The 26,255-nt window shown below is 42.1% G+C and overlaps 1 protein-coding gene and 1 non-coding gene across 2 annotated transcripts in view; both read right to left on the reverse strand.

Annotated features, from left to right (window-relative positions):
- The window catches only part of LOC126354433 (uncharacterized), a 999,849-nt gene that overhangs the window by 551,208 nt on the left and 422,386 nt on the right, over window positions 1-26,255 (reverse strand). Inside the window, exon 2 of the mRNA XM_050004105.1 lies at window positions 19,989-20,032. Within this exon, the coding sequence (XP_049860062.1) occupies window positions 19,989-20,022 (34 nt within the window). The 5' untranslated portion in view covers window positions 20,023-20,032. The remainder of the gene's footprint in view (window positions 1-19,988; window positions 20,033-26,255) is intronic.
- On the reverse strand, window positions 13,255-13,328 carry Trnal-caa (transfer RNA leucine (anticodon CAA)). Its single transcript has one exon. It is a non-coding gene; the product is annotated as a tRNA-Leu (tRNA).

Raw genomic sequence — 26,255 nt, forward strand, 5'->3', positions numbered from 1 at the left:
TATTCTTGAGAATAAGATGATATTGTAAACAATAATGACAGGAAAATATATATATATATATATATATATATATATATATATATATATATATATCTGGGTATTTTGACATTGGTCTCTCAATATATATATATATATATATATATATATATATATATATATATATATATATATATATATATATATATATATACCAATGTCAGAATACCCAGGCTCGTGAACAGCGGTCGACAAGAGATACGTGAACTTACACCACTTATTGCCCGAACGGCCCGTTTCTGAGCCAAAACTTTCCTTTTAGAATGGAAGAGTTACCGCAAAATATAATGTCACAGGCCATAAGCGAATGAAAATAAACAAAGTAGATTAATTTTCGTGTCGGACAATCGTTACTTCAGATACCATTCGAATAGTAACAATGGCAGCATTAAGTCTTTGAACAAGATCCTGAAGGTGGGCTTTCCGCGACAATTTACTATCTATCTCAACACCTAGAAATTTGAACTATTCAGGTTCACTAATCATCTGCCCATTCTGTAAAATTACTGTAAAACATCGGGTTTTGTTGGATTGTGTGTTAGAAACCACAAAAACGGAGTCTTACTGTGATTTAGCATTAGTTTATTTTCTACGGACTAAGAACTTTTGTCATGAACAGAACTATTTGAAAATTGGCCGATGTTGCACACAACATCCTTTACTACCAAGTTAGTGTCATCAGCAAATAGAAATATTTTAGAGTTAACCGTAATACAAAAGGGCATATCATTTATATAGATAAGAAACAGAAGTGGCTCCTACACTGATCCCTGGGGCACCGCCTCCCCCCCTTTCTCCCCCCCTCCCCCCATTTGACCGTACCCCACTCAGACCCTACATCACAGCCATTCTCAACACAGTGAATATTAAGCAAATATTTAGCTTCCATGGGGACGTTAACCAGCGTAATTGCATATCTTGTAACTTTTTCCTTACGAAGATACGAACATCACAACGTCTTTTGTTAAGATCTTCCTACGTTTTCTGTTAGGTAATCTACTTCCTCTCGTCAACAGAAGAGAGTAATATCAATGAGAATCCGTGATACTCGGCTCGAGTCACTGTCAGTTAGGAACTTTTTTACGACCACTATTCTTACGCCATATTACCCGTCAAAAGCATGATTAATTAATTATGCTGCCCGGAAGTTTGCGAGACGTGCAGGAAGACGGCCACTGTGGTTCTGGGAGGTACTGACAGGGATGTGGAGCCGTACAGAATTCAGTGCCGTGGCCAGGTGCGCTAGGTTTGTCGGTTGAGGATACAGACCGATCGAGATGGTCTACAGCTTTTCGATTACATTTAAATTTGCAGAGATTGCTGGATAGGAGAGTAGGGTAAACAGATACTTTTGCTCGTCTAATCATGCACATAACTGCGAGCTGTGTGGTTCGCTGCAATGTCCTGCTGGAATGCGCTATCGTGCCGAGGAAAAATAAACTGCTTGTTGAGGTGGACATGGTCCCCAAGGATTGATGGATACTTGTGTCGATTATTTATGCTTCCAGAATGACAATATCAACCGGAGAATACCACGAAAACATTCCCCAGAACGGAATGCTCCCTCTTGCACCCAGATGCTTTCGAGGATTGTTTCAGGGTGTTTGCTTTCAGACGTTTCACGCCACATGCGGCAACGCTCTTCTGTCCGATGGCGCACAAAAAGTAATTCATCTGAATAGGCCATCTGTCGTCACTCAGTGGACGTATAGCTGCGGTACTGGCGTGCAAATTCCATCATTCGTCGCCAGTGCACAACAGTCAGCACTGGTGCATGAACGCGGCTCCTGCTGCGGAGGCCCTTACGCAGCAACATTCGCTGAACGGTCGTTGAGGAGATGCTGTTGGTAGCCCCTTTGTTCGAGTGGTTGGTCAGTTACTCAACAGTCATACGCCTATTTGCCCGTACGCATCTCCGCAGCTGTCGTTCAGGAGATTCATCTATGGCCCTCGGTGCATCACAGCTGCCTCGGGTCCGCTTCTGGATAGCTCCATTTTGCCATGAACGGTATACTTAAACCAGGGCACGATGCGGACAATTTACAAACATAGCAGTTTAGGAAATATTCTCACCCGTGTCCCGAAAGCTAGTGATGGTCCCCTTTTGGATGTCCGATATATCGCTCAGTTTCCGCATTACGACAACGATTTCACCGTTTACCGTGTCTCCACTAAATCCTTTATATAACCTCCCCTACCAGTGCTGCCACCTGTGAACACACACACACACACACACACACACACACACACACACACACACACACACACGACACAGTTTCTAGCAGTTTGTTGCGTCTCCACATTCTGCATCTTACTGCACCGATTCCTTATTAGGGAGTGATACAAACACACCACTTATGTATGTGGACGTAGCTCACATAGCCGGTAAGTACCAGCTGCACACCACAAAGAGCGCTTCAACGCGACGCTTGTGCCCTTTTATGGCGTCAAATAATACACTTTTCTGCAAACCTAAAGGACGAAGTACAGGAAGTAACGTAACACATCAACAACTGGGTTGAAATGAATGGAAGTGTGGCACCATGTTGCCACAGGTGTCCCAGTCGTGCACACAAAATTCCTGGCGGATTAAAACTATGTGGTGGATCGAAGTACCACCGTCCCTCACAGCTTAATTCTGCCAGTACCTCTTCTCATACCTTTCAGATTTCACAGAAGCTCCCCTGGACGCCTTGCTTGCAGAATTAGCAGTCCTGCAAGGTTTGCAGGAGAGCATCTGTGAAGCTTGAAGGTAGGAGGCGAAGTACTGGCAGAATTAAAGCTGTGAGGACAGGTCGTGAGTCTTGCTTAGCTAGCCCAGTGGTTGAGCATTTGGCCACGAAAGGCGAAGGTCCTGAGTTCGGGTTTCGGTCCGGCACACAATCTTCCAAGAAGTTTCATATCAGCGCACACTTCGCTGCAGAGTGAAAATTTCAATCTGGAAACAACTTCCAGGCTGTGGCTAAGCCATGTCTCCGCAATATCCTTTCTTTCAGGGGTGCCAGTTCCGCGAGGTTCGCAGGGGAGCTTCTGTGAGGTTTGGAAGGTAGCAGACGAAGTTCTGGCAGAATTAAAGCTGTAAGGGCTGGTAGTGAGTCGTGCTTGGACATCTCAGTGGTAGAGCATCTGCCCGCGAAAGGCAACGGTCCCAAGTTCGTGTCTCGGTTCGGCACATAGCTTTAATCTTCCAGGAAGTCACACATCAGCCGCAGAGTGAAGCTTTCATTCTGAAAATTGCGTATCCTCAGGATATCTAGAGCACCACATGGCACACGAGGCAATTGGAGGAACACGAAATAACAGTGTGTGCCCATCGGCGATCCGTTATATTGCATACTGAAAGTGTCTGTTATTAGAACGTGGGTCAGAAACAACATCTGAGTGGCTTCAAAGTGAGAAAAATCATCGGAGAAAATGCTTCAATGGCTCTGAGCACTATTGGATTTAAGATCTGAGGTTATCAGTTCCTTAGAACTTAGAACTATTTAAACCTAACTAACCTGAGGACATCACACACCGCAATGCCCGAGGCAAGATTCGAACATGCGACTGTAGCGGTCGCGAGTTTCCAGACGGAAGCGCCTAGAACCTCTCAGCAACATCAATCATCGGGACACTGGGGGATGGACGTAGTGTTACAAGTGTAGGCCAGGAGTTTGGTGTTGCCCTCAGCACTGTCTCACGTGCATGGGGAGCGCTCCGAAGGACAGGAACTGCTGCCCAAAGGAGTTGTTCTTGACCACGGTCAATTACAGCAGCAGATGACCGCCACAGTGTGTAACTGGAAAGAAGGGACCCATGTCAAACAGTGGGTGCGACTGCAACCATATTTAACACGATTGCAAGGCATGCTGTCATACACTCCACAATGGCAAGGCGGTAGTACGGGTGCTGTAACATTGTCCGTCGACCAGTATCCTGTGTTTCATTAATACCAACATATTGGCGGCGCCTTTTACGAATGTACCAAGAACGTAGGGTTGGATCAAAGCGGAAATGGGTCGCATTTTCTTCTCGGATAAGAGCAGATTCAGTCTGAGCAGTGATTCTGGACGAGATGTGATTCTGTACGAGAGGTAATACACGTAACGCACCCAGAAACATTGCCGAACATAATCATTTTGGCAGTCCAGGTGTTATGGTTCGGAGAAGCATGATGTTCCATGGGCGCACTGACCTTCAGATCTTTGAACACGGTAAATGCCCTAGCACAAGAACTTCTCGCCGACCTTACGGCTAGCATGGGAGCACGCTGCAGAGCAACCAGCTGCCATCCGTGGTGATCACACACAATACTAAGAATCAGCCGTTTGCAGTGTCACACGTTGTGGTGACTTCAGTGTGCTTATTGTCTTTGATCAAAAGTTTCATTTCAGTTCGTCTCATTACGTATTTCTTTCAGTTACCTTTTGTGCTATACCGTAGCAGATCTTTTTTTGTATGGTCCAACTTTTATGGAGCAACGTTACTTGGCAGTTGAGCATCAGATGACAGTTGCTTTCGTCCTCAAAGTTTTGCACAGAACTGTATTTTGCCCGTCATGCTTGTAACCCGTGTGAGCGCACAGCTAAGGCCGAATACCGTGCGTGCAGGTGGCGGAGCCTATTACAGAAGCACACGGGCTGACGGGGGTGCGTGGGCGGGACGGCTCGGAGGGTCAGCGGCCATGTGGTTCCCGCGGCCGCCGCTTCCCACGAGAACCCGCGGGCGACCCGCCACCAGCCACCAGCCAGCTGCAGCAAAAAGCCGGCCGCCAGGGCCCGGCGCCAGACGGGGAGGCATCCTCTGCCCCGCACGCAAGCCGCGGTGATTACACGCTCACTGACTGCTCCAAGGCCGGGGCGCCGTGGACCACTGCCGGCCGAGAGCCACTGTCTGTAAGGAGACACACGGTAGTCTGACAGCTCAGAGTCTCTCTGTGATCCGATCAAAAATACCTGCACAGCTATCACTGGACATTAATGTGGACTATGTTCGCCGATCGCCTTTATGACATCTTCATCTCTGTTGGGGCACAACCGACGACGTGTCTGAATGTCTGTGAAAGAACGACTATCCGTTCTTCCTCAAGAGTCCAAACTAGAGAAGGTAGTGGAGTTGGACGCTAGGGCCTGGAGCGACTTCAGCGTTCCCAATTGGAGTACAACTGGTTCAAAAAAATGGCTCTGAGCACTATGGGACTTAACTTCTGAGGTCATCAGTCCCCTAGAACTTAGAAGTACTTAAGCCTAACCAACCTAAAGACATGACACACATCCATGCCCGAAGCAGGATTCGAATCTGCAACCGGAGCGGTCGCGTGGATCCAGACTGTAGCGACTAGAACCGCTCGGCCATCAAGGCTGGCGGAGTACAGTTGGTTTCAGATTGGATCTCTGAGTCGAACATTCGATTTCAGGAATTTTACTGTGCACCGACCATTGCCTCACAGATGTATCTTTATGACAGGGTACTTTGTCATGCTGATACAGTCACCAGCTCCGAACTGTCCTCTGTGCTACGCAGTACACAGCGCTATGAAATGTGTTGATATCCTCCTGCATTTAGCGTTTTCATAAGCACAGTAAGGGCACCACACCGTAACCACAGAAAGCACACCCGTAGTGTAACGCCGACTCCTTTGTACTTCACTGTCGGTACTACACATGATTGCACGTAGCGTTCTCCAGACATACGCTAAATCCAGATCTTCCACAGGGAGCGTGATTCTCCATTGCAAATCCCTCGTTTTCAGACATCCACTGTCCAGCAGTGTCGCTGTTTACAACACCTCAATCGTCACTCCGCAATGGCTACAGAAATGTACGGCTTACGAGGAGCTGGTCCACCATTATGCCCAATTCTTTTCAATTTCCAACGCACAGTTACTGCACTGCCGGTACCAGTTTGGAACACACATGTGATGTTTTCCGCTGATTCCATCCGATTTTTGCAGCCAACCTCCGCATTGCTCGACAGCCCGCAAGTAAATGCTGTCTGGCTGATCTTGTTTTAGCTGTGGTTGTTCCTTCGAGTTTCCACTTCACACTCACATCATCAACAGTCGACTTGGACAGTTCAAATGTCCTGATAGATTTGTTGCTCAGCTGACACCTAATTCCTGGTCGAGGTCTATCTCTCTTCACCGACCCATTCTGGTGTTACTGCTTCTCTGAAGACAAAATACTCGTCGCTTTTATTTACACTGATGGGACTGCCTCTTGTGACACCTAGTGGTCAATTTCTCATCACGTACGGGTGTTGGATACTTTCGACCAGATAATGTACACTCCTGGACATTAAAATTGCAGTATTGTGAATTAGAAGTGCAACAAATATCAGTTGGCAAGAACTTTCTATGGGCTTGGATGTGCACAACATTAACATTTCAGTGCACAAAGTAAGTATGAATAGCGTTCTCTATAGTCTACATATAAGTACAGGGCACACATTCAGGAATCGCATTTGAATTTTGTTTCTTTGTGGCAAGATCGTGTTATGACTCATGAAATTCTATAGTGCACGCGATCATGGTGTATCAAGACTGCGGTTTATCATTGCGCAGTATTGATTGTCCCACTGGTTGGGGTTCAAAATGGCTCTCAGCACTATGGGACTTAACATCTGAGGTCATGAATCCCCTAGATGTGAGAACTACTCAAACCTAACTAACCTAACGACACCACACACATCCATGCCCGAGGCAGGATTCGAACCTGCGACCATAGCGGTAGTGCGGTTCCAGACTGAAGCGCCTAGAACCGCTCGGCCTGGTTGGGGTCCCGGAAACGGTCATGCAGTATCGGATAACCATGTGATGTACGTCAAGTCGGGATGTACGTCAAGTCAGTCAAGTCCGACCAGGTCAAGGTTTTCCATTTGCTGGGGTCCACGCAGGCGTATTGGCAGCGGAATAAGTGCCATATGAGCATTTTTTTGTTTTGTTTACTACAACGATCTTCATGGAGCAGTGAGGAAATAAGCATGGGAGAGGAGCAGAAAAGAACTCTTGACATCTTGACAGCCATCTCCCGATGTATAAAACTTAGGTGTCATAGCTGCACAGCCCCTGTGAGTCTTGAATTGTGCCTCAGCGCGCGAGGGGCTAACAAATGAGGCAAAATGAGGAAATGAAATTTTGCTACTGATATCAAATACAGTAGAAACTCTGCTATGGAGTGATGAGGTATAAAACAATGAAACAGTATCATGTGCCCTCTGAATCCCAGGTGAACGTATATATCTACGCGCTAACTGGCAATTTCTGTAGATATTTCAGGTAGATATTTCTCTTTTCCTTAAACACCATAATGGTGGGTTATACAAAGATATTTGAAAATTTATATTATATTCAGGTGACAAGTCATGGTAAACCTCCTAATATCATCACAGAAGAAAAGTGTAATTTCTGTTCGTCTCATTGCTTATTTCTTTCAGTCACTTTATGTACTATAATGTTGCAGTTATTTCTATATAGTATGCACAAAGTTTTGTAGACCTATGTTACTTAGAAATGATATATCATACGAAAGTCACATTCACTTTGCACATCAGTGTATATCGTGATTGCGCCAAATCTTCACGACCTGCATTTCCAGCCATTATGAAAATTCAGACGGAATTGCGGAGGATAAAGGAAACCAACCAAGAAGAACTGCAACTAATGGAGGGAAATATCTACGTGTAGTGTGGGTTTTTGAAGGCCCGTATTATAGGTCGCTGTTTTGTTGATAGGACTCTTACATAGCGACAGCTATTTCCAGTTTGAACTGATTTTCTGACTATTACCTAAATATTAAGCATGTGAATACTTAAAAAGTAATTGAACAGAACACTTGTGTAGAGCTGTACCAGTTGGTTTGCACTCAGCCATTTGACAACAGTCTGTTTCATTTTCATGTCTCCAGTGCGTATTTGACAATGACGAGACAATGCCTAAACCTCAGTTCGATAAAAAAGAACGAGGGGAAACCTTTAGCATATAACAAGATCGTCGACAGGGAGATCATTTGAGATTACGTTAATTAAGGGAACGATGATGGCCGAGACTAACCGTGAAGCAGTCTATTAAACAATCATGCCATTGGACAGGAAATAATTTTGAATAGATATCTGTCTTCTGAAACGAGTCCCGTCGTTGTATAATCTCTCACTAACAGCGTCACTTCTCTGATTCGTAGCACTTGTTACACTTCTGTTAAGTCGAGATCGATTTCTACTTAACTCAAGCAAGTGAGGGGTCTTTTCAAGTTATTGTGTCATATTGCAAAAGATGGGCCGGGTTTTACAATCAAACTCACATTCCACCAGTGGGTACGCCACCACGAGTTCCACCCCAAACACTTTTTAACCAGGTGAAAATAAATAGTACGAGCTAATAAGCCCATGCTTGTTCGTATTTCCGGAGCTTTACAGAATTTCAATAATGGCATATATCGTAACATCTCAGTTTTATTTTGCACCTCCAGTGAGATTCATATCCATTTGCAATATGTCAAACATATTATCTCTACGATGTGTAGAGCAAAGACTTATTTTTTTCTCCCTCTTTACGAAGGTGAAGACGACTCGGAAGGACGTTAGTTCACGTTCATCAAGTCAAAGAAATAAATGCTATTGAAACGAACTCCCCCATTTCTTTTTATCCGCCACTATAAGCAGCACAATCAGTATCATACTAATTGGCGAAATTAATTGAAATAATGTTACGTAAAAAGTGTATGAAAAGTGCATGCTTGCAGCACCATCAGATCTTTGTATTCGATTCAAAATAAACAAAAAAGTTAAAAAAATCTACTTCTACTTAATGAAACTAGATATTTATATTGCCACTGTCCTGGCCACACTGGGCCATAAGTAAAACAAATAGTTTTATAAGTTTCGCTCGCCCTCGGGAAAAGAGGCAACACGGCCGATAAAAATATTTAACTTGGAACTCGACGCATAGACAAAAATATGTTCCAAATAAGATAATTAAAACACAAGTCCACCGAAAGAGAAGATCTCACATGTTTATGGGAAAGTGCTTGAACTTGTTATCGTAGTTCGGCAGTAGATGTAAGTCAGTACACTGTGCGCAATGATTAGCGCAACTGTGCTGAGGTCCCCTACAACATTCCACATGAGTGGTACACTTACGCGTATGCACCATTCTCACCTCTTCGTCGTGCAGCAGGCGAACGCCTTGTACATAGGCAAGCTGCACAGCACATCTTGCAGCGCAGTCGACGTTCTGAATTACGTCTTAAGTATTACTTAAAGAAAAATCGGCTTTTTTTGCTATACGCAAACAGTGATGATTTCTCAATATTTAAATTACTGTTTTTGAAGAGATTTTAGTTATATATACGTACGTGGGAGAAAGTACTAGCGAAATGTGTGTGACGTAGCGGTATACAATGATGTTAGGAAGCTATGAGAGTCTTCTTGTTGCTCTGAGTAACCCTGTGTTGCAAAAACGCGTTTCACAAGCTGACGGAGTGCCATCTGTCGTTTGCTGTGTTCATATGTAAGCTGCTCCGTTCATACGCGTCCACTCTGTAGGTGGTAATAATCAACACACCAATCTTTCATCTACATTATATCCGCAAGCCACCTAATGATTCGGGGCGGAGCGTACTTTCGGTACCACTATCTCATCCCTCCAACCCTATTCCACTCGCGAATAATGAGTGGGAGGAATGATTGTCGGTAAGCTCTAATTTCTACAATTTTCTCCTCGTGGTCAATACGCGAGATGTATGTGGGGGGAAGTAATATGTGGTCCGACTCCTCCAGAAAAGTGCTGTCCCGAAATTTCAATAGTAAATCTCTCCGTGATGCGCAACGCCTCTATTGTAACGTCTGCCAGTGCTCTCTCGCCAGCTAAACGATCCCGTGACAAAATGCGCCGCTCTTCGTAAGATCTTCTCTGTCCCCTCTACCAGTCCTACTTGATAGGGATCTCACATCGATGAACAACAGAATCGGGCGAACAAGCCCTTTATAACCCACTTCTTTCTTGGATGAGTTACGTCTCCTTAAAATTCTTCCGATGAATCTCAGTCTGCTGTTTGCTTTTCTCATTATCTGTTTTATACTGTCATACAACTTAACGTCGCTCTGGACAGTTACGCCTAGATATTTTACGGCAGACGCTGTCTCCAGATGACTGTCATCAACAGTGTAGCTGTACAATAGTGGATTTCTTTTCGTACGTATGTGCAATATGTTATATTTATATCCTTTCAGAGTGAATGCCAGAGTTTACACCATTCATCAATTCTCTGCAGGTCGTTCTGCAAATTCTTACTATCTTCTGGCGTTGTTACTTTGGTATAAACAACTGCACCATATGCGAATAGCATATATATATTGTGAACAGCAACGGTCCTATCACACTTCCATGTGGTTCTCCGGATATTACTTTTACATCAGTCGATTTAGCTCCGTTAAGAGCGACGTGTTGAGTTCTATCTGCAAGAAAGTCTTGAATTCAATCGCAGGTCTGCTCCGACACTCCGTAAGCTCGTATCTTTTTCATTAAACGGCAATGCGGGACGGTGTAAAATGACTTAACGGCATCAACCTGAACGCCGTTGTCTACTGCGCGGAGCATATCATGGAGGAGCATAGCGAGCTGAATTTCGCAGAATTTCTGCGGAATCCATGTTGATTTTTATAGAAGAGATGTTCATTTTCCAAGAACGTCATAATTCTTGAGTATAAAACACGTTTCATAAATCTACAACAAATTGACGTCATCGATACAATTATATAATTGTGTGGATCTGTCTTACGGCCTTTCTTAAAAACGGGAATGACCAGTGCTTTTTTCCAGTCGTTAGGTACCTATTGTTGCTTCAGTGATCTGCGATAAATTATTGCTAGAACGGGAGCAAGTTCTTTCGCACAATCTTTATAGAATATGATAGGTATCTCATTTGCTCCTGAAGCATATCCACTACTAAGTGATTGTAGTTGCTTTTCAGTTCCGAGAATCTGCCATTTCGATTTTCGCACGGCGTTTGAAAGGAGGGACAGTGTTACTATCTTCCGCGGTGAACAACTTCGGAAGACCAAATTCAGTATTCAGGCCTTCTCTCTATTGTCTTCCGTTTCGGTGCCGGTGTGGCCGCTGAGAGAATGAATAGATGATTTTGACCCACTTACTGATCTTACACAAGACCAAAATATCTTAGAGTTTTTACTCAGGGCGGTTGACAACGTCTTACTTTCAAAATCATTGAACGATTCTCTCATTGCTCTCCGTACGCTCATTTTCACTTCTTTCAGCTTTTGTTTGTCAGCTAGGTTTTTACTTCTCTTGAATCTGAGATGAAGTGCTCTTTGTTTACGTAGCGTTTTTCTAACACGGCTGTTAAACCATGGTGGATCTTTCGCATCCCTTAAGACCTTACTCGGAACTTACTTGTCTAGGGCATTTGTGGTAAGATCTTATGGGACCAAACTGCTGAGGTCATCGGTCCCTAAGCTTACACACTATTTAATCTAACTTAAACTAACTTACGATAAGGACGACATACACACCCGTGCCCGAGGGAGGACTCGAAACTCCGGCAGGGGGAGCCGTGCGGACCATGACAAGATGCCTCGGACCGCGCGGCTACCCCGCGCGACTCCATTTGTTCTCCACGTCTTCGTCTTCATCACCCAATATCTGATCCTGACTGCAGAGATATTCTGAAATTTGTATCCTGTCACCCTTGCTGAGCAAATACGTCCTCCTGCCTTTCTTAACATTCCCTGTCGTCATAGATGCTGTCACAGCTTTATGGACAATAATACCTTCCTCTAGGTTAACTGATTTGTTGCCAGGAAGTCTAAGACGTTACCCTCACGAGTGGTCTATAAAATCATCCGATCACCATTTTTGACCGCTCTTTGACACTCAATTTCACCCAGATTAATTCGCATTCGGAATCCGTGATAAACTCGCTATATTTTATCGATTGTTTTTCTGCAATAAACACGCGGATACTATTGGCGACTATCTGCTCAAGGTAATTTTCGGACAAGACATCCAGAACAATGCAACACGATTCCCTCTCTCTGGCACCAGTTTTGATGGAATAACGCTCCCAATCTATACCTGACAAGTTGAAGTCACCCCCTATTGCAACGGCATGATCAGGAAAATTACTAATGATATTCTGCAAGTTCTGTCTGAAGCACTCTACAACTATAGATCCTGACCCAAGTGGTCTATAAAAGCACGCGATGACCATTGCTGACCGTTCTTTGAGACTCAGTTTCACCCAGACTAATTCACATTCGGAATCCGTGATAACCTCGCTAGATTTTGTTGAATTTTTTACTGCATTAAACAAGTAGCCACCATTGGCGATTAACCTATCCTTACGATAAAAATTCCAGTCTGAACTTAGGGTTTTGTTGTCATTGATGTCTGGCTTCAACCAGCTTTCTATTCCCAATATTATCTGTGCAATATAACCTCCAATAAGCGATACTAATTCTGGGACATTTTTTTATGCTTCTGCAGTTAACTAAAATCATTTTAATCTTTTCTATCTCTGATCTGTGAGGACCAAGATTCTCTGAGGTCGTTGTGGCTGATTTAACAGGCAAGTCGTGTTTGCTCCCAAGGGAGGGGTCCTCTAACTTAAAAAAGCCCCATGTGCACTCCACACGTACTTCCCTACCCTAGTAGCCGCTTCCTGCGTGAAGTGCACGTCTGACCTATTGAGGGGAACCCTACAATTCTGTTCCCGATAGCGGAGGTCGAAAATTCGCATCCGATACCGTCGCAGAGCCGTCTGAGCCTCTGGGTTAAACCTTCCACCTTTTAATTAAGGAAAGTCATTTCCCGTACACGAGTCACCATGAAATTTAATTTAAACTTTCGGAATAACAACAGCTAACTATTGGACGAGTTAGAGTTCTGTAACTGAAATAATTTCTGAAATATTCAAAATTACCTAAAATATAGACGTTCTAATTTACTGTTGAAAGTAACCTTCTTTTTATTCTTTGTTGGAGATGGATCGGCAAAGTACTTTAATTAAAAAATTTGTTCTGAAATAGTTAATTAAGCATTACGTTATTCAAAAACTATATTTTATATTATTCTTAAAAAATCAGAATCATCAAGATCGATTTACAACCGGTCTTGGCGAACGTGATTTTTTTAAGAATAATATAACGACTCAGATCAGCCCCAACCGTTGACACAATGTCAAACACATAAAACTATGAAACTTCCTGGCAGATTAAAACTGTTTGCCGGACCGAGACTCGAACTCGGGACCTTTGCCTTTTGCGGGCAAGTGCTCTACCAACTGAGCTACCCAACCACGACTCACGCCCGTTGCCTCACTGCTTTACTTCTGCAGAATTAGCACTCTAGGTTAGCAGGAGAGCTTCTGTAAAGTTTGGAAGGTAGGAGACGAATGGTCGTGTGAATCACATTATGTAATCGAGCGTTTACTCCTGTCCTTATGACAACTACAGATGGAGCTGTTTCCAGTTTATATTTTTTCGAGAAAGTAGAACTTTTGGCACATGTTTAAATTATATTCGGAGGTGAGGACTGACCAGGCAGGGAAATCGCCGCGTTGTCCTCGCAAAGGTATGAAGGTAACTGCCTATAGTACATTCCAGCTTATCAGAGAGGAGGAGTCTTGAACGAGCTGTGACAGAAGCCGGCGCAACAGAGGACACGCATTAATGCTATGAAATAGTGCATTGATAATGGCTACCACTAACTGAAATCTAGATTGGCTAATAGAACCTGAAAAAAGGACTAATGGTTGCTGTGCTCTGTCATTTGAAAGACTGCTGCTAGTTCTGAAAGTGAAAGAGATTAATGCCTGCTCCTCTCCAGGTATCCACTTACAGCTTCAGTACTGTCAGGACGTACCGGCCAGTGTTCTAGTAGTTTCGTGAAAATGTTCTAATTTGCTTTTTGTTGAAAAGTTGAATAGCTCCCTAGTACTGGAATTTATAGTGAAAAATGCGATTTTCTTCCAGTGGACTAAACATCAGTGTGACATGCTATGAAGTCGTATTTCAGGAATTTCGGACTACGGAATACTAGCAAACGGTATACTCGTAGTTTTGGGCGACCTTACTAAACTGACGAATATTTCGTGGTTTTTCAGACTGTTTCTTGCCTGGTTCAAACTGCAGTTGTTTGGACAACAGGTCGCAGGTTCTATGTTTATGCTGGCTACTAGTGAGAGAATGTGCTGTATGAATGAACGGAACAGTAGAAAACATTGATTAAGTATGCTTTTATCTCAAGAACTGCGCCTTAGGGCAGACTTGGTAGCATCATGTATATCGCTAAAGCGATAATAGAGCACCGAAATTTTAGTAAAGACTCGTTTTGTTTAGTAGCTTCAGTCAAACCAGAAAGAACGAATCCTTTTTTCAGTGAGGCAGTAAATGTTATGCACCCTGTTGACAGGAATAGTGCGCTCTGTCTTTTAAGCCTTTCACTGTCAATATTTTTTGGAGTGAAACACGTTAACATATGTATTTTTCAGGTAATGTCGCAGTCAGGAGTAAACTCGTAAACTCCGTCCATGTGTCCTTGGGCCCAACAGTGCCGACCGACTGTCGTGTCATCCTCCGCCAATTGCGCTATTGGGTGCAGTATGGGGGAGCGAGGCGCAAGCGGAGCGCTCTCCAGGCCGTTGTCAGATTGCGTGACCTCGAGCCGCTACTACTATGTCAGGTAGATCGTCAGGTCGCCTCTTGAGGATCAGTGCACCCCTTCCAGTCCTAATGAACCTTCGAGATTTCCGCTGGAATCGATTGGCTGTTTTGTTTTCATAGAACGTCTTTGGTGGTGTGATGATGCGAGCAAGAGGAGAGCGCTCTCGGGCAAGGATAGCAAGTGGTTCTGCGTGAGCAGGAGTAGTTTCTGAGCGTAGCGGCTAGCGAGACGACGTACATTAGTGAGGCTGCCGGGAGCCGAGGAATGTGTGTGTTTAAAGGAAGCCACATGCGAAGGCTTTCGCTAATTCGGAGGAAGAAGACGCCACGCCACGGTAGCCATCTTTTGTAGAAAGATAGCGTGTCGCTTTTGGAATTTTTGAAACTTTTGGTCATTGAAAACGAGGGAACTCGTTTCGATTTCACCCGTCGAAGTAATCTTATTCTAGAACCTCGTAGAACTGTGTTGTGAACCCGATATATTAAGAGGGGGTGAAATATGGACAGCGCCGGTAACAATAAGTTGATTTGGTTTCGTGGAAATAAGGCACGAGCTATAAACTTCCGTGTTGATCGAGATGAACTTATTGTTCTGGCAGTCAGGCCTGAAAAATGTGGTACGAGCAGTACAAAGGCACAATCGGTCCAAGGGGTGGCTAGATGTTATGTAATTTTAAGTAACGCTAATCTGTATATGGTACTTTGATAACAGGTTGTCTTTTCTGTTATTGTAAAATCTCACTGTGTACGGTTATATAGTAAACTGGAAATTTTCTTGTTTGAGGACTGGCACGGTGCAATAATGACTGGAAATAGCGGAGAGCTCTCAGGTTAATATGTTGGTGATTGTTCTTGATAAAATGACTTTGATAAATTCCATTTCCTTCGGTTAACCAGCTGAAATGATCACGTGAGAACTTAAGCTGATCATTTTCTGCGTGAGCTATGATTAACTTATTTGCTATGAAGCGCACTCATAAATGCTTTTGGTAGACTGATTTAACTTGTGCAAATTTGATGGAAAGTGTCCTCTGTAGTCGATAGTTTATAGATCATTGTAAAAGAACAGTCTTCATTAAAGTAGCCGACGCGCTACAACTTTGGGGACTATTTGACAGTTACACCACCTGATTCTTAATAGCCAAAAGAGGTTAAGTGCGCTCTGCACAATGAGTTGTGTTTGCTTCTAGAATTGTTTGAGTTTTTTTTAAATTCAACTTAAAGGAGTTTAATGCAACTTTGTTCAACGGAGGCTATTTTAGAAAATTGTTTTAATATTGTTGTTTAAATTATTTGAGGGTATTGTCTTTGCACAAGGTCTTGTAAGCGAATGTTGGAAAACAAAACAAAAGGATTTCAGTGTAGGATGAAAGTGATTAACTAATGATTGTTGGACTTTAAATAAAGGAAGAGACTAACATTTGCTTTCAATAAGATAAATGAAGTGGCAGGGTACGATGTTGACTGTTCAGCCAGTGCACAAAAAAAGATGGTTGGGCTACAGAAAATTAATAAATTTTATAATAAAGTTAGTTCGACTTTCAGTGTGCAACCAGTCAGCTCCACCTCCCCACTAAATCCGTGGCTCCGCCTTTCACCTAACACAAAGGACAAATCTCTGAGAGTACCGGGAATCGAATCCGGGTCATCTGTTTGGGACCTAGTATGAGAAATATACTTTGCACCGTTTCGTTTTCCAATGTGGGGAGGGGTTATTCGCAAGTACCTCTGAGACTTCAGAATACGATCACAAAAAACTACGAAACATACAGAAAACAACCATCAGTGGATAGAGCACCTTTCCAGGTTTTAGCTGACAATATAGGTGTGCGATAAGATGACCGACTGTGGCACGCCAAATGGCAACACTTACGTGCACTTCACTAGCACGAAACGTCCGGAAAGACTTCAAAGCAGCCCGCTTTGCACATCTGTTCATTCGGTTGCCTGCCTGCAGGCGCAAACTAATCCGATGCCACAATACGAAGCGGAGGGGAGCAGAGGGTAAAAAATAAAGTTGAACGAAAATGCAAGCTACATGTACGAGCTCTAAATTATAAGTATTCTTTAAATGATGAACAGGTTTCTCTTTATCTGTCGGCTACCGACAGATGGCAACAATATGCAGAAAGTTCACACTGGTCCTCTGATAACTTGTTTTGGGACACATACCTCTGAGGAGATCAACGAAAGGAACGATATCTCGCCACCGCAAGTGCACTATAATAGTTACGGTTGTGGGAATCTGCAGCTGTTGGTTGTCCAGCTGGAAAAGAGACGGGTCGCGGGTCAAGGCGTTCGTTGTACGGAAAGGTAGCTTCGCGTGGCAATTCACCATCGCTCTTGTCCAGCGCAGAACTATGGAATGATAAGGGGTGCATCTACCCTTTCTACAGTCCGTGATAGTCGACGGCTGTCTTTGTAACCAACACGTTATCGCCCCGGCATTTTACTCGGGTGGCAGGGGTAGCACGCGAATCAAAGTCCTCTCGGTAAACTCTCGCCACGCTGGCACTTACGAAGCCCTTTGTTCACAAGCAGTCGGAGGTGAGGTGTCCCATGCATCGGGCATCCTTGACTTGGCAAGAATCTTATGCGGTGATACTGCACATCTCGCCAATGCAGCACTCATTTGTCATGCCGAGAGGTAGTTTAAGATTTGACAACCTGCCACTTACTCGACAATGCCCCAACATTCCACTCTTCTTCACTGTGGTGGCAATAGCATCCACAACTATGCAGAAGCTATCCCTAATCCACTTGCTCATGCGTGTGAGCAGGTCTTAGTCGTTTTAGAACCGTTCATTTTAATATACAGACATTTTTTATGTTACGTTGCAACTCAGCATCTTTACCGCTAGCACGTCAGCTGGGTCGAAGAGGGAGTGTTCCAGTCGATATCATTTTGTTATGAGTGAGAACTTCAGCGAAACAAATTTACCTCTAAAACAAACGTATCGTTTATCGTCAGAACGAACACAAGAAAACATTGAGAGAGTAAGACACGCTATTGAGTCTAGTCTATGTAGCCATAAACAAGCTTCTGCTATGAATCCAGTCTCAGGGTATGACGAGTTCTTCATTATAATTTACTCTTTCACCCATACAGAGGTGATTCAGTAGCTGCAGGTTCAAGATTACGCAAAACACGCAACATTTTCAGATCATACGACTGAAGTTATGATTCGTGACTTCGTTCTCATGAAGTGCAATAAATTTTATTGCCGTTTATGTGGTAATGTTAACATTGACGGCTCCCGCGTTTAGTCAAGTGCCTAAAGACATGCATGTACAACCCCTTCTCAAGGAAAGTGTGCTTTGGGGCTATGATGAAATACGTAATTGGGCTATACTTATTTGAAGGAGTGGTATACAAGCAGTTGCTATCAAAGCGGGCTAAGAAGACGACACATAAGCCTTTAGACCTTTTTACGGCACCCTGCACTATCAGTAACGTTCAACCACAGAGCTAATAAGCAAAAATTACAAATATGGTTCCCGAAACATGGGGGACCGTTCACACAGATAACTGTCAAATTTCCTGGTGGCATAGTTTCCCCTAATGGTGACGCTACTTGACCGACGCGGGCCGTAGTTCTCAGCATGCGTGTCCTCTCTTTATGGAATACTTTAAATCGAGGGTGCATATAAACAGTTCGCGAACATTAGACGACATTAAATGGGTCATTCATCATGAAATTGTTCCATACCAAATGAAGTGGAGGGTCTGTTTTTGACAACTTCCGCAGGCGACTTGAAAAATGGACAGCAAAACTAGGATACTGCTTATACACCAGAACGTTACTTACAAATCACAAGACTTTGTTTTATACACTTCATTTTGGAGCCCTTAAATTCCACTTATACCCCACTATGTTGTTTCAATAAACATGTTGAATGTTGTGTAATAAAAGAGGTAATTCCAATTAAAAATGTTTATAGCCTTTTGCTGCTCCTCGCTATATCACCCCAACGTGTAATCACAAAATATATGCACAAAACTGCAATAACGTTTTATGAATACCTTAACACGTTTTAATGTAAGATGCACATCGGATGGAATTGAGTCACACAGGTATAAGCAGTTTTGGTATTACGGATAGAAGAGTCAGGCACTTGAAATTTTTTCAGCGCTGCTAAGACAACCAATCTGAACGATCCAATAAAGTTTCGTTCCATTGGCTGTAACGGGTGCTAGATTTTTTTTGGCCATGTGGAGACATAGTTCTTTATCATAGCAGAGGTCTCCTACCGTTCAACGTGGATACAGTAATACGACAGACAGATGAAAACGTGTCCTTGTTTGCAAGCCTGTCACGTGACGGACCTCTGAAAGTGTGTGCCGTGACTGCGTGGCCAGTTATATTTGCTGCCAACGGAAATGAGCCCTCCCAGAGGGTTCTGTAATATTTCGCGCCAGTGAAAATGTTCCCAAATCACGAGGTCAGTCACACGATGGACTAGTTACAGTATGCTCTCACTATGAGGCCCGTGATATGAGGCAACAATCAAAGCGAGTCCTCGCTAACAAGGTAAACCAAAAAATTTAAGCTCTTCAGTATAATCAACGCGGAGACGTACAATGTAAAGGAGGCAACAAAGTGTCAATTTCTTGTCATGTTTCATCATTTTCTAATATCACCAACTGCGATATGGTCGCGTATGCAACATTGCAATAATGACTGTGTAGACGATTCAGCCTATTCTACACCTTATTTTAGATCTACATGACGATGCTTTGCTGATTATATTTATATGTTTTGACGATGCCATTATGGCCTTATCACTTTAGGACATGGTGTCAAAAAGATCTGAGGATGGTCATTACGGACTGAAACCGGTCATCGTCTAAAGAATTCATATTTTCTAATAGTCTGACCTGAATAAAATAGTATATAAATTCGTATTTATTGAAGTAATCAATTCCTGTCAATTCCTGTTAATTTTTCTTGTGTTTTTAGACTGTCGATTGATAATGAAATGAAATAATAAAACTACGAGCTAAACTAGATGGTACGATACCTTATATGGAAACTAAAACGGAATAATCTAGAAATATATCACTCGAGCCATCCATTACATAATATGGAAAAACGTTAGGTATTGCGGAGTGTAGCTGGATGTTCCTTTCCAGGTCGTAGCCATCACAATACATACTCGCCCTTGTTACGCACAATTAAGTGAGGCAACACGGTGCGGCCAGTGTAGTCCTGGATAAGGAGGACACAGTAGCAGAGCATGAGGAGGCGCGTAGCGCAGCTTCCAGCGCACTGCGGCGTGCCGTGGATACTCACCGGCGACAGTGTGCTGGCACAGTCGCGCGAACATGGCTGCACTCCTGAAACACAACAACACGGCAGCGTCAGAAGGGGCCGCCAATGCAAGTGCTATCGCTGCAGCTTACAGGCTAATAAAGGCTTACCGTGACATACGGCTTCTGCGTCAAATCACCACACTCCTATAGTGAAGCTTATGCATACTGTATATAATATAATATCCCTCTCTTCGATAGGGGTGCTTATTCTCGAAACAGCATGAGCGCTCATTGCCACACTTTGTCCGTGAATAGAATGGGAATTAGATAAACTAAACAGCAATCTATTCCATACATCAGTGATTTACTTTGTATAAATCTGGGAGTACTAATGAATTTCCTACAGTGTTGTGAATGTATTATCTGCAACAAGGCATCTTATGACAGTATTTTTGGTTTACTGCGTGCGAGAAAGGGGCATCAAACGGGAAATTGGGAGTTCCATGTCTCAGTCACGTGCAAACGCCAACATTTCCAATGAAGTATCACAGAATATTATTTTCATTGTTGCATTGTGTAACATAATGGACAAACGTTTTTTTAGATTTTGAAAGATGGAGACGTTTAAATGAATTTAATTAATTTCATTTCCCGCAAAATCAGCAGAAATTTTAGAAATAGCTGTAATCTCCAAACAAAATTTTGGCGATGAGCTGATAAATAAAATTTGCAATCTTATACTAAAATGCTATGCCAATCGATACAGGATGCATCACTTGTTGAGCTAATTTCAACATCACGGGGATTACAAAATCTCTTTTGAGAAACGTGAAAGCAATTTTATCGTAAACAACTCAATAATTAATAACGGTAGTTTAGCAAGCAATCTCCAAGAATAATCGAGTGCTGTATGTGTTGTGTGTGTGTGTGTGTGTGTGTTTTTGTACACCCTATGGCTTCAAATATGCTGTCCTTGTTGGTTATACCAATGTAAACACTAAAAGTAAGAAGAGTGGACTATTCAGCCCAGTGAAACAGGCATCTTCTTATATGAATGAACACTTACCCATTAAAAGTTAGATAGCGTACAGTAAGATTGCCCAAACTGTCCTTATCGTAAAAATAACGCACTCACTCTCTACGTTGCTGAAACTAACATCAATAGATTAGACTAAAAGGAACTAAATAGCTTGCACTGTGTCAGAACTTCAAATAAACATTATGGTGGTCTCATTTTGAAATGGGTCCATTACAACAGTTTTATACCCCTTCGCTTCTACATATTGTTCTGCCTGTACCCCTCCTCTGAAAGCAAGGATACATGACTGTGTGACTGCAGTTAGCTTGAATCCTTCGTGTGTACTTGTAATCTGTAGCACAGTGTGATAATTAAGCCATATTGAGATAGAAGATGTCACAGAGGTTTTACCTACACCCACAGGGAATGTTAAGGAGCGTCTTCGTCTTCGGACAGTTATGTTAGCTGCAGGTTCCTAGGTGCGTCTCTCGTAAGCTCTCCCAAGAGCTATGGTACGGCAACGTGTGGACAAACTCGGACTGCAGAGGTGAGCACTCGCATGAAGGTCGAGTTTTTCGGAACACCCTCTATAGTTTCTGGATATAGGTATGAGGATGTCTCATTTTGGAATAATAATAATGCTAAGACTTTTCACTATAATAATTTTTATAAGGACCATTGGAACAACAACGATCCAAGTGAAATATCTTTTAAAAACTAAAACAGTTTTGATCGCATAAAAAACGTTTTGAGATGGTGACCAGTTTCATTCTATTTTAGGACCATCTTCATGCTATTCTCTGAAATATTATTACATTAACAGACTTAGAGGGACATGTAACAACAAGAGCTACAAACTGAAGCATATAAAAATCAGAATAATTAAAAGAAAATATACAAAATGGTAGGCGGAGGTGGGCATGGAGTAGGTACTGTCTCTTGAGACATGAACGTCAACTGGTTGGTAGCATGGAGAGGCTATGGGTAAAGTAGGAGAGACTCCGCATTCCGCGTGATGTCATTATCAACCAATAAGGCGCGCAGTACTTAAAAACACTACAAACGTAATGTACGTACAAAGTAGAAGCATCGAGTACAATAAAAAAGGTGAAATGTAAGCCACATAACAAGTCATAACTGCTAGAGGAAGCAAAATATACCAAATAGATTTACAGGTAACAAACCAAACAAATTTTACCTTTAAATGTGTAACGTTAGGCAGAACTTATTGTGTAATTAGACATGACTATATTAAGGAGCGTGACTAAATGCAAGTTTTTTTCCTCGATTTATTTGATTTTAGTGCAATAGTCAAGCCAAAGTCGTAGTAAATTACAGAAAGTCTATTTGACTAGTTTCGGGGCCGGCCGCGGTGGTCTCGCGGTTCTAGGCGCGCAGTCCGGAACCGTGCGACTGCTACGCTCGAAGGTTCGAATCCTGCCTCGGGCATGGATGTGTGTGATGTCCTTAGGTTAGTTAGGTTTAAGTAGTTCTAAGTTCTAGGGGACTGATGACCACAGCAGTTGACTCCCATAGTGCTCAGAGCCATTTGAACCATTTTTGACTAGTTTCGGTGAAGCTTAGTAACCATAATGAAATGTAACAAGTATGAAACAAGTTTGCCATTAATAATGAGAACCAAAACACCTTTGTCATAGGAAACTATACTGGCAGTTTATCATGTTAAATAAAACCTCGTTATGCCGCAAAGGCAAAGAAGCACCATCATTGCAATTAATCGCTGTAAAGCCTTTGTCTACACAGAACATTAAAATCTTTACGTCGTACTTGTTGCATTAAGATCGGCGTTGTCCCAGTACTTGCATAACGAGCCTGACAAGTGAAAATCTTGTCTTATTAAACTAAGCAATCCTGCTGTTATTCTGAAACTTACATCGCTCAAGTATGAGGTGGAATCGTTAACTGAAATATCAGAACGCATCTGCAAAAAAATTTTAAAATAGTAAAATTCGCTAATAACACGACAGGAACTCTTGAGGTCAATAAATTTCCTTAAGTAATGTACAAAACCGTAACATGATGAAGATAACGAAATAACAACAACCATGAATGAATACTGTGTCCTCATTTTATAGGGTTCCGAACGTCAATCACCAGAAACGGAACCCTTATGAGATCACTTCGTCTATCTGTCCGTCTGTTAAGATCCCTTTTTCTCAGGATCGGATAGAGGTATCAAGTTCAAATGTATGTGAAATACTAACTGAGGTATACTGCCCTTGGCAGTCTAAAAAATTTAAGCTTCTAAGTCAATGCAGTTCTAGGATACGGCCATTTATGTCTCATATTTTAATACTTGCAAACTCATTCATCAAAACCTATAAATGAACTATTTACATTGCGCGAATCCTACGTAAAAAAATGAGAACTCCGCAAAGGAGTTTAGTTCTGATTCAAACTGCTGCCACGATAACTGGAGGAACAGTGCGGTAATGCTTGTCTGAATTTATCCCCAGACTTTCTTGCTGTAATCCTTCTGAATGTTAGGTGTGTTTAACTCTGTGTAATTTGATTCGAATTGCACTGTTTTAATGACTTGTTTATTTGTTCAGTGACTTCCCACATGGTGCTGAATGACATCTAAGCCATCAAACAGTCTATCAAGTAAATGTCCGACCCCGTTTGCCTTCAGCACATGTAACAACGCGATAACAGTTAAATCTCTTGAATCTTCGCGGAAGATAACATTTTTTCTTCCCCATGGCTTCCACGTGTAATCACTAGTCCATGAGCCTCCTTTATGCTGCAAAGTAGAATCCCAGTTGTACCCGGCCCGTTGTACTAAGTCAAATCAAAGTGAACGAACCTCGAATGTGAATTTTGGTACCATAGTTACGATCATTATAGTATGTAAACGGCGAGTAATAAGCGTCATTCCACGCTGCACGAGAACTTACATGCCTACGTGTTTTCCCCTCATTTCTCAAAATACGATATAAAAGTCTGGAAGTGTTTTTGCAAACTCATGGCCACCCATGGAATGGAGATGCACTCTCTCTGGTGGTCTTACGACAGATATGTGGTAACGTATCGTAGTGAAGTAGGATGTTTTTACTCTCGTTATGAAAGTGAACTGATGTGTGGCTGATTTTTATTTCCCCTACCGTGTCCTTTATTTTCCCGCCTCTCCTGCGACGCTTGATGCTGTTCCCGGTCTTGGGCGCATAGGTAAATCAATGCATTAGTTATTTCTTATACCGATGAGCCATTTACATTAACAATTATCGCTCGAAAGGACGCTTGGTTGATCGTTATGTTAGAGCACAATTAACAATCGACCTCTGTTGGAGGTGCGTTCCTGTGCGCTGCTGATCTGTTATCCGTTTTGTTCACGTTAAATGTCAAATGAACGTAACAAATTTATGGCGTCCTACACAGGTTATACCGATCCACACCCTTCATCTACGGAAAAACAGTGCAGTTCAAACTAATGTAACTAGCTCTTGAGAGTATAAGTCAAGCAACTCCTTTTATACTCGGTTAAAATGAGTGTCTGATGTTTGTAATTCTATGTTTAAATCGTAATGGACGTTCAACCTAACAGATAGCGCTCCTTCTTATTTGAGTTCTGAACGTGTTCTGTTTGTCTGTAATTAGTTTTCAGCTCGAAGGTTACTTAGATTCGCTCATCTGGATTATCCACTTATAAATTATACTTTACATTCGTCTGGTTTCCTTTGATTTTATGTTTTTTTCGGCTCTTTTGCTAATTGTTTGGGAACTGTCGTTTTTGTGTTTCCCTTTTAACTTCTTTCTTCATTCTTTTTCATTAACTAATGTGTGCACATTGGCACATATGCTGTTTTCAATCCTTTTTTTACAATTAGTTCCTTGTTGAACTCCTACTATTTACCTTTGTACTACAACCACTTTATGCACTGTATTTTGAATTATTAAGTACATATGATCACTGTAAGACAGCTAATGATCATAAGCATCTCAATACATTAGTGTAATAATAATAATAATAATAATAATAGTAATGTTCCTGAATGAGATGTAAATTGCAATTGAACGTGGTAACTATTGTTTTATAGCTGTAACATAAATACTTGCAATTTCTTTCAAATTACTTATTTTCTGAAATGTGTGTGTATTGATGATCTTTGTTTATAGTAATGTTTAGTGTTTCTTTAAAATGTAATAGCTACTACATGTGTGTTTGTCTGGTTTAGAAAATAACTGTACAATCTTCTGTTCCAGATTTGGTTATCTCTTAAAATTATATCGTGGTTAGATAGTGATGTTCGTAATAGCCAACTGAATAATAAATAATTTCTCATTAACAATAAGATAAGTGAGAAAAGGGGAAAAATGACGACTACTACCTGTTGGTGGCTTATAAGAGACGAGAGACAGTTCTTACGAATTTATTGTGTTCACGGTCAATTTAATGTAGTGCTCAGTCTCATCGAGCAATTTTAGAAATTAGAGCGAAATTTAATGCCATTTTATTTTCTGCAGTACTAAATTCGGGGAGGATTATCTTTGAATGTGAAACAAGTCTGTTAAAAAAAGCTGTACGATGATTGTTGATACTGTTCTGATCGAAAATATAACGGGTTTTTCAGATGCGAGACATTATTGGAAGGAATTAACATTACACCAAACATTGGTTTGGTTATTTCTGCACGTTCCTGGCAAAGCTTGAGTGCGGTTTGGAACCGAAAGAGAGAGAAAAGATGACGCTGATGCTTGGCTCCGCTGCGTAAGTAAGACGGTGAGAACTCTACGAGAATCTTGAGCGTATTAAATTTTGCTGTTAAAATAACAAAAACAGGGAGCTTACACGTCGTTACGACAAAATGAGGGCTGAAATAATTAGAATGTGTCGTAAAATCGGTACACCGACACACCGACCCTAAAGAAGAAAATAGTTTCGGTAGTGTATGTGCTTTAAATCAGGTTTCATTATCCTACAAAATGTAAATAATTAAGTCTTGAGCTGCCGATCGACGTCCTACGTGTATATAGTAACTATTTTACGTCCATTTAGTGGGTTTGGAAATAATCTGATATAATGTAATGCTACTGCGAAAGCGTTGATTCCAGGTGAGACTCTGTATACGTAGTAGTGCCATTTTTGCGTTTCCTTCGTTGTTTAATTGCTAGAAAAAGCAAAGGTCCCTAGATGAGATAAATTTAATTATCAGTCTTTCGCTATATTCGGTCGTTTAATGAGCTAGAGAAATTCCACAGGTGTCATAAGATATATTGTACTTTTCCAGTATCTGCTAACACGGTCTCACTCAGACACCTCGTTGTAGT

The sequence above is a fragment of the Schistocerca gregaria genome, chromosome 1 (genome assembly GCF_023897955.1).
Source record: "Schistocerca gregaria isolate iqSchGreg1 chromosome 1, iqSchGreg1.2, whole genome shotgun sequence".
NCBI classification, from domain to species: domain Eukaryota; kingdom Metazoa; phylum Arthropoda; class Insecta; order Orthoptera; family Acrididae; genus Schistocerca; species Schistocerca gregaria.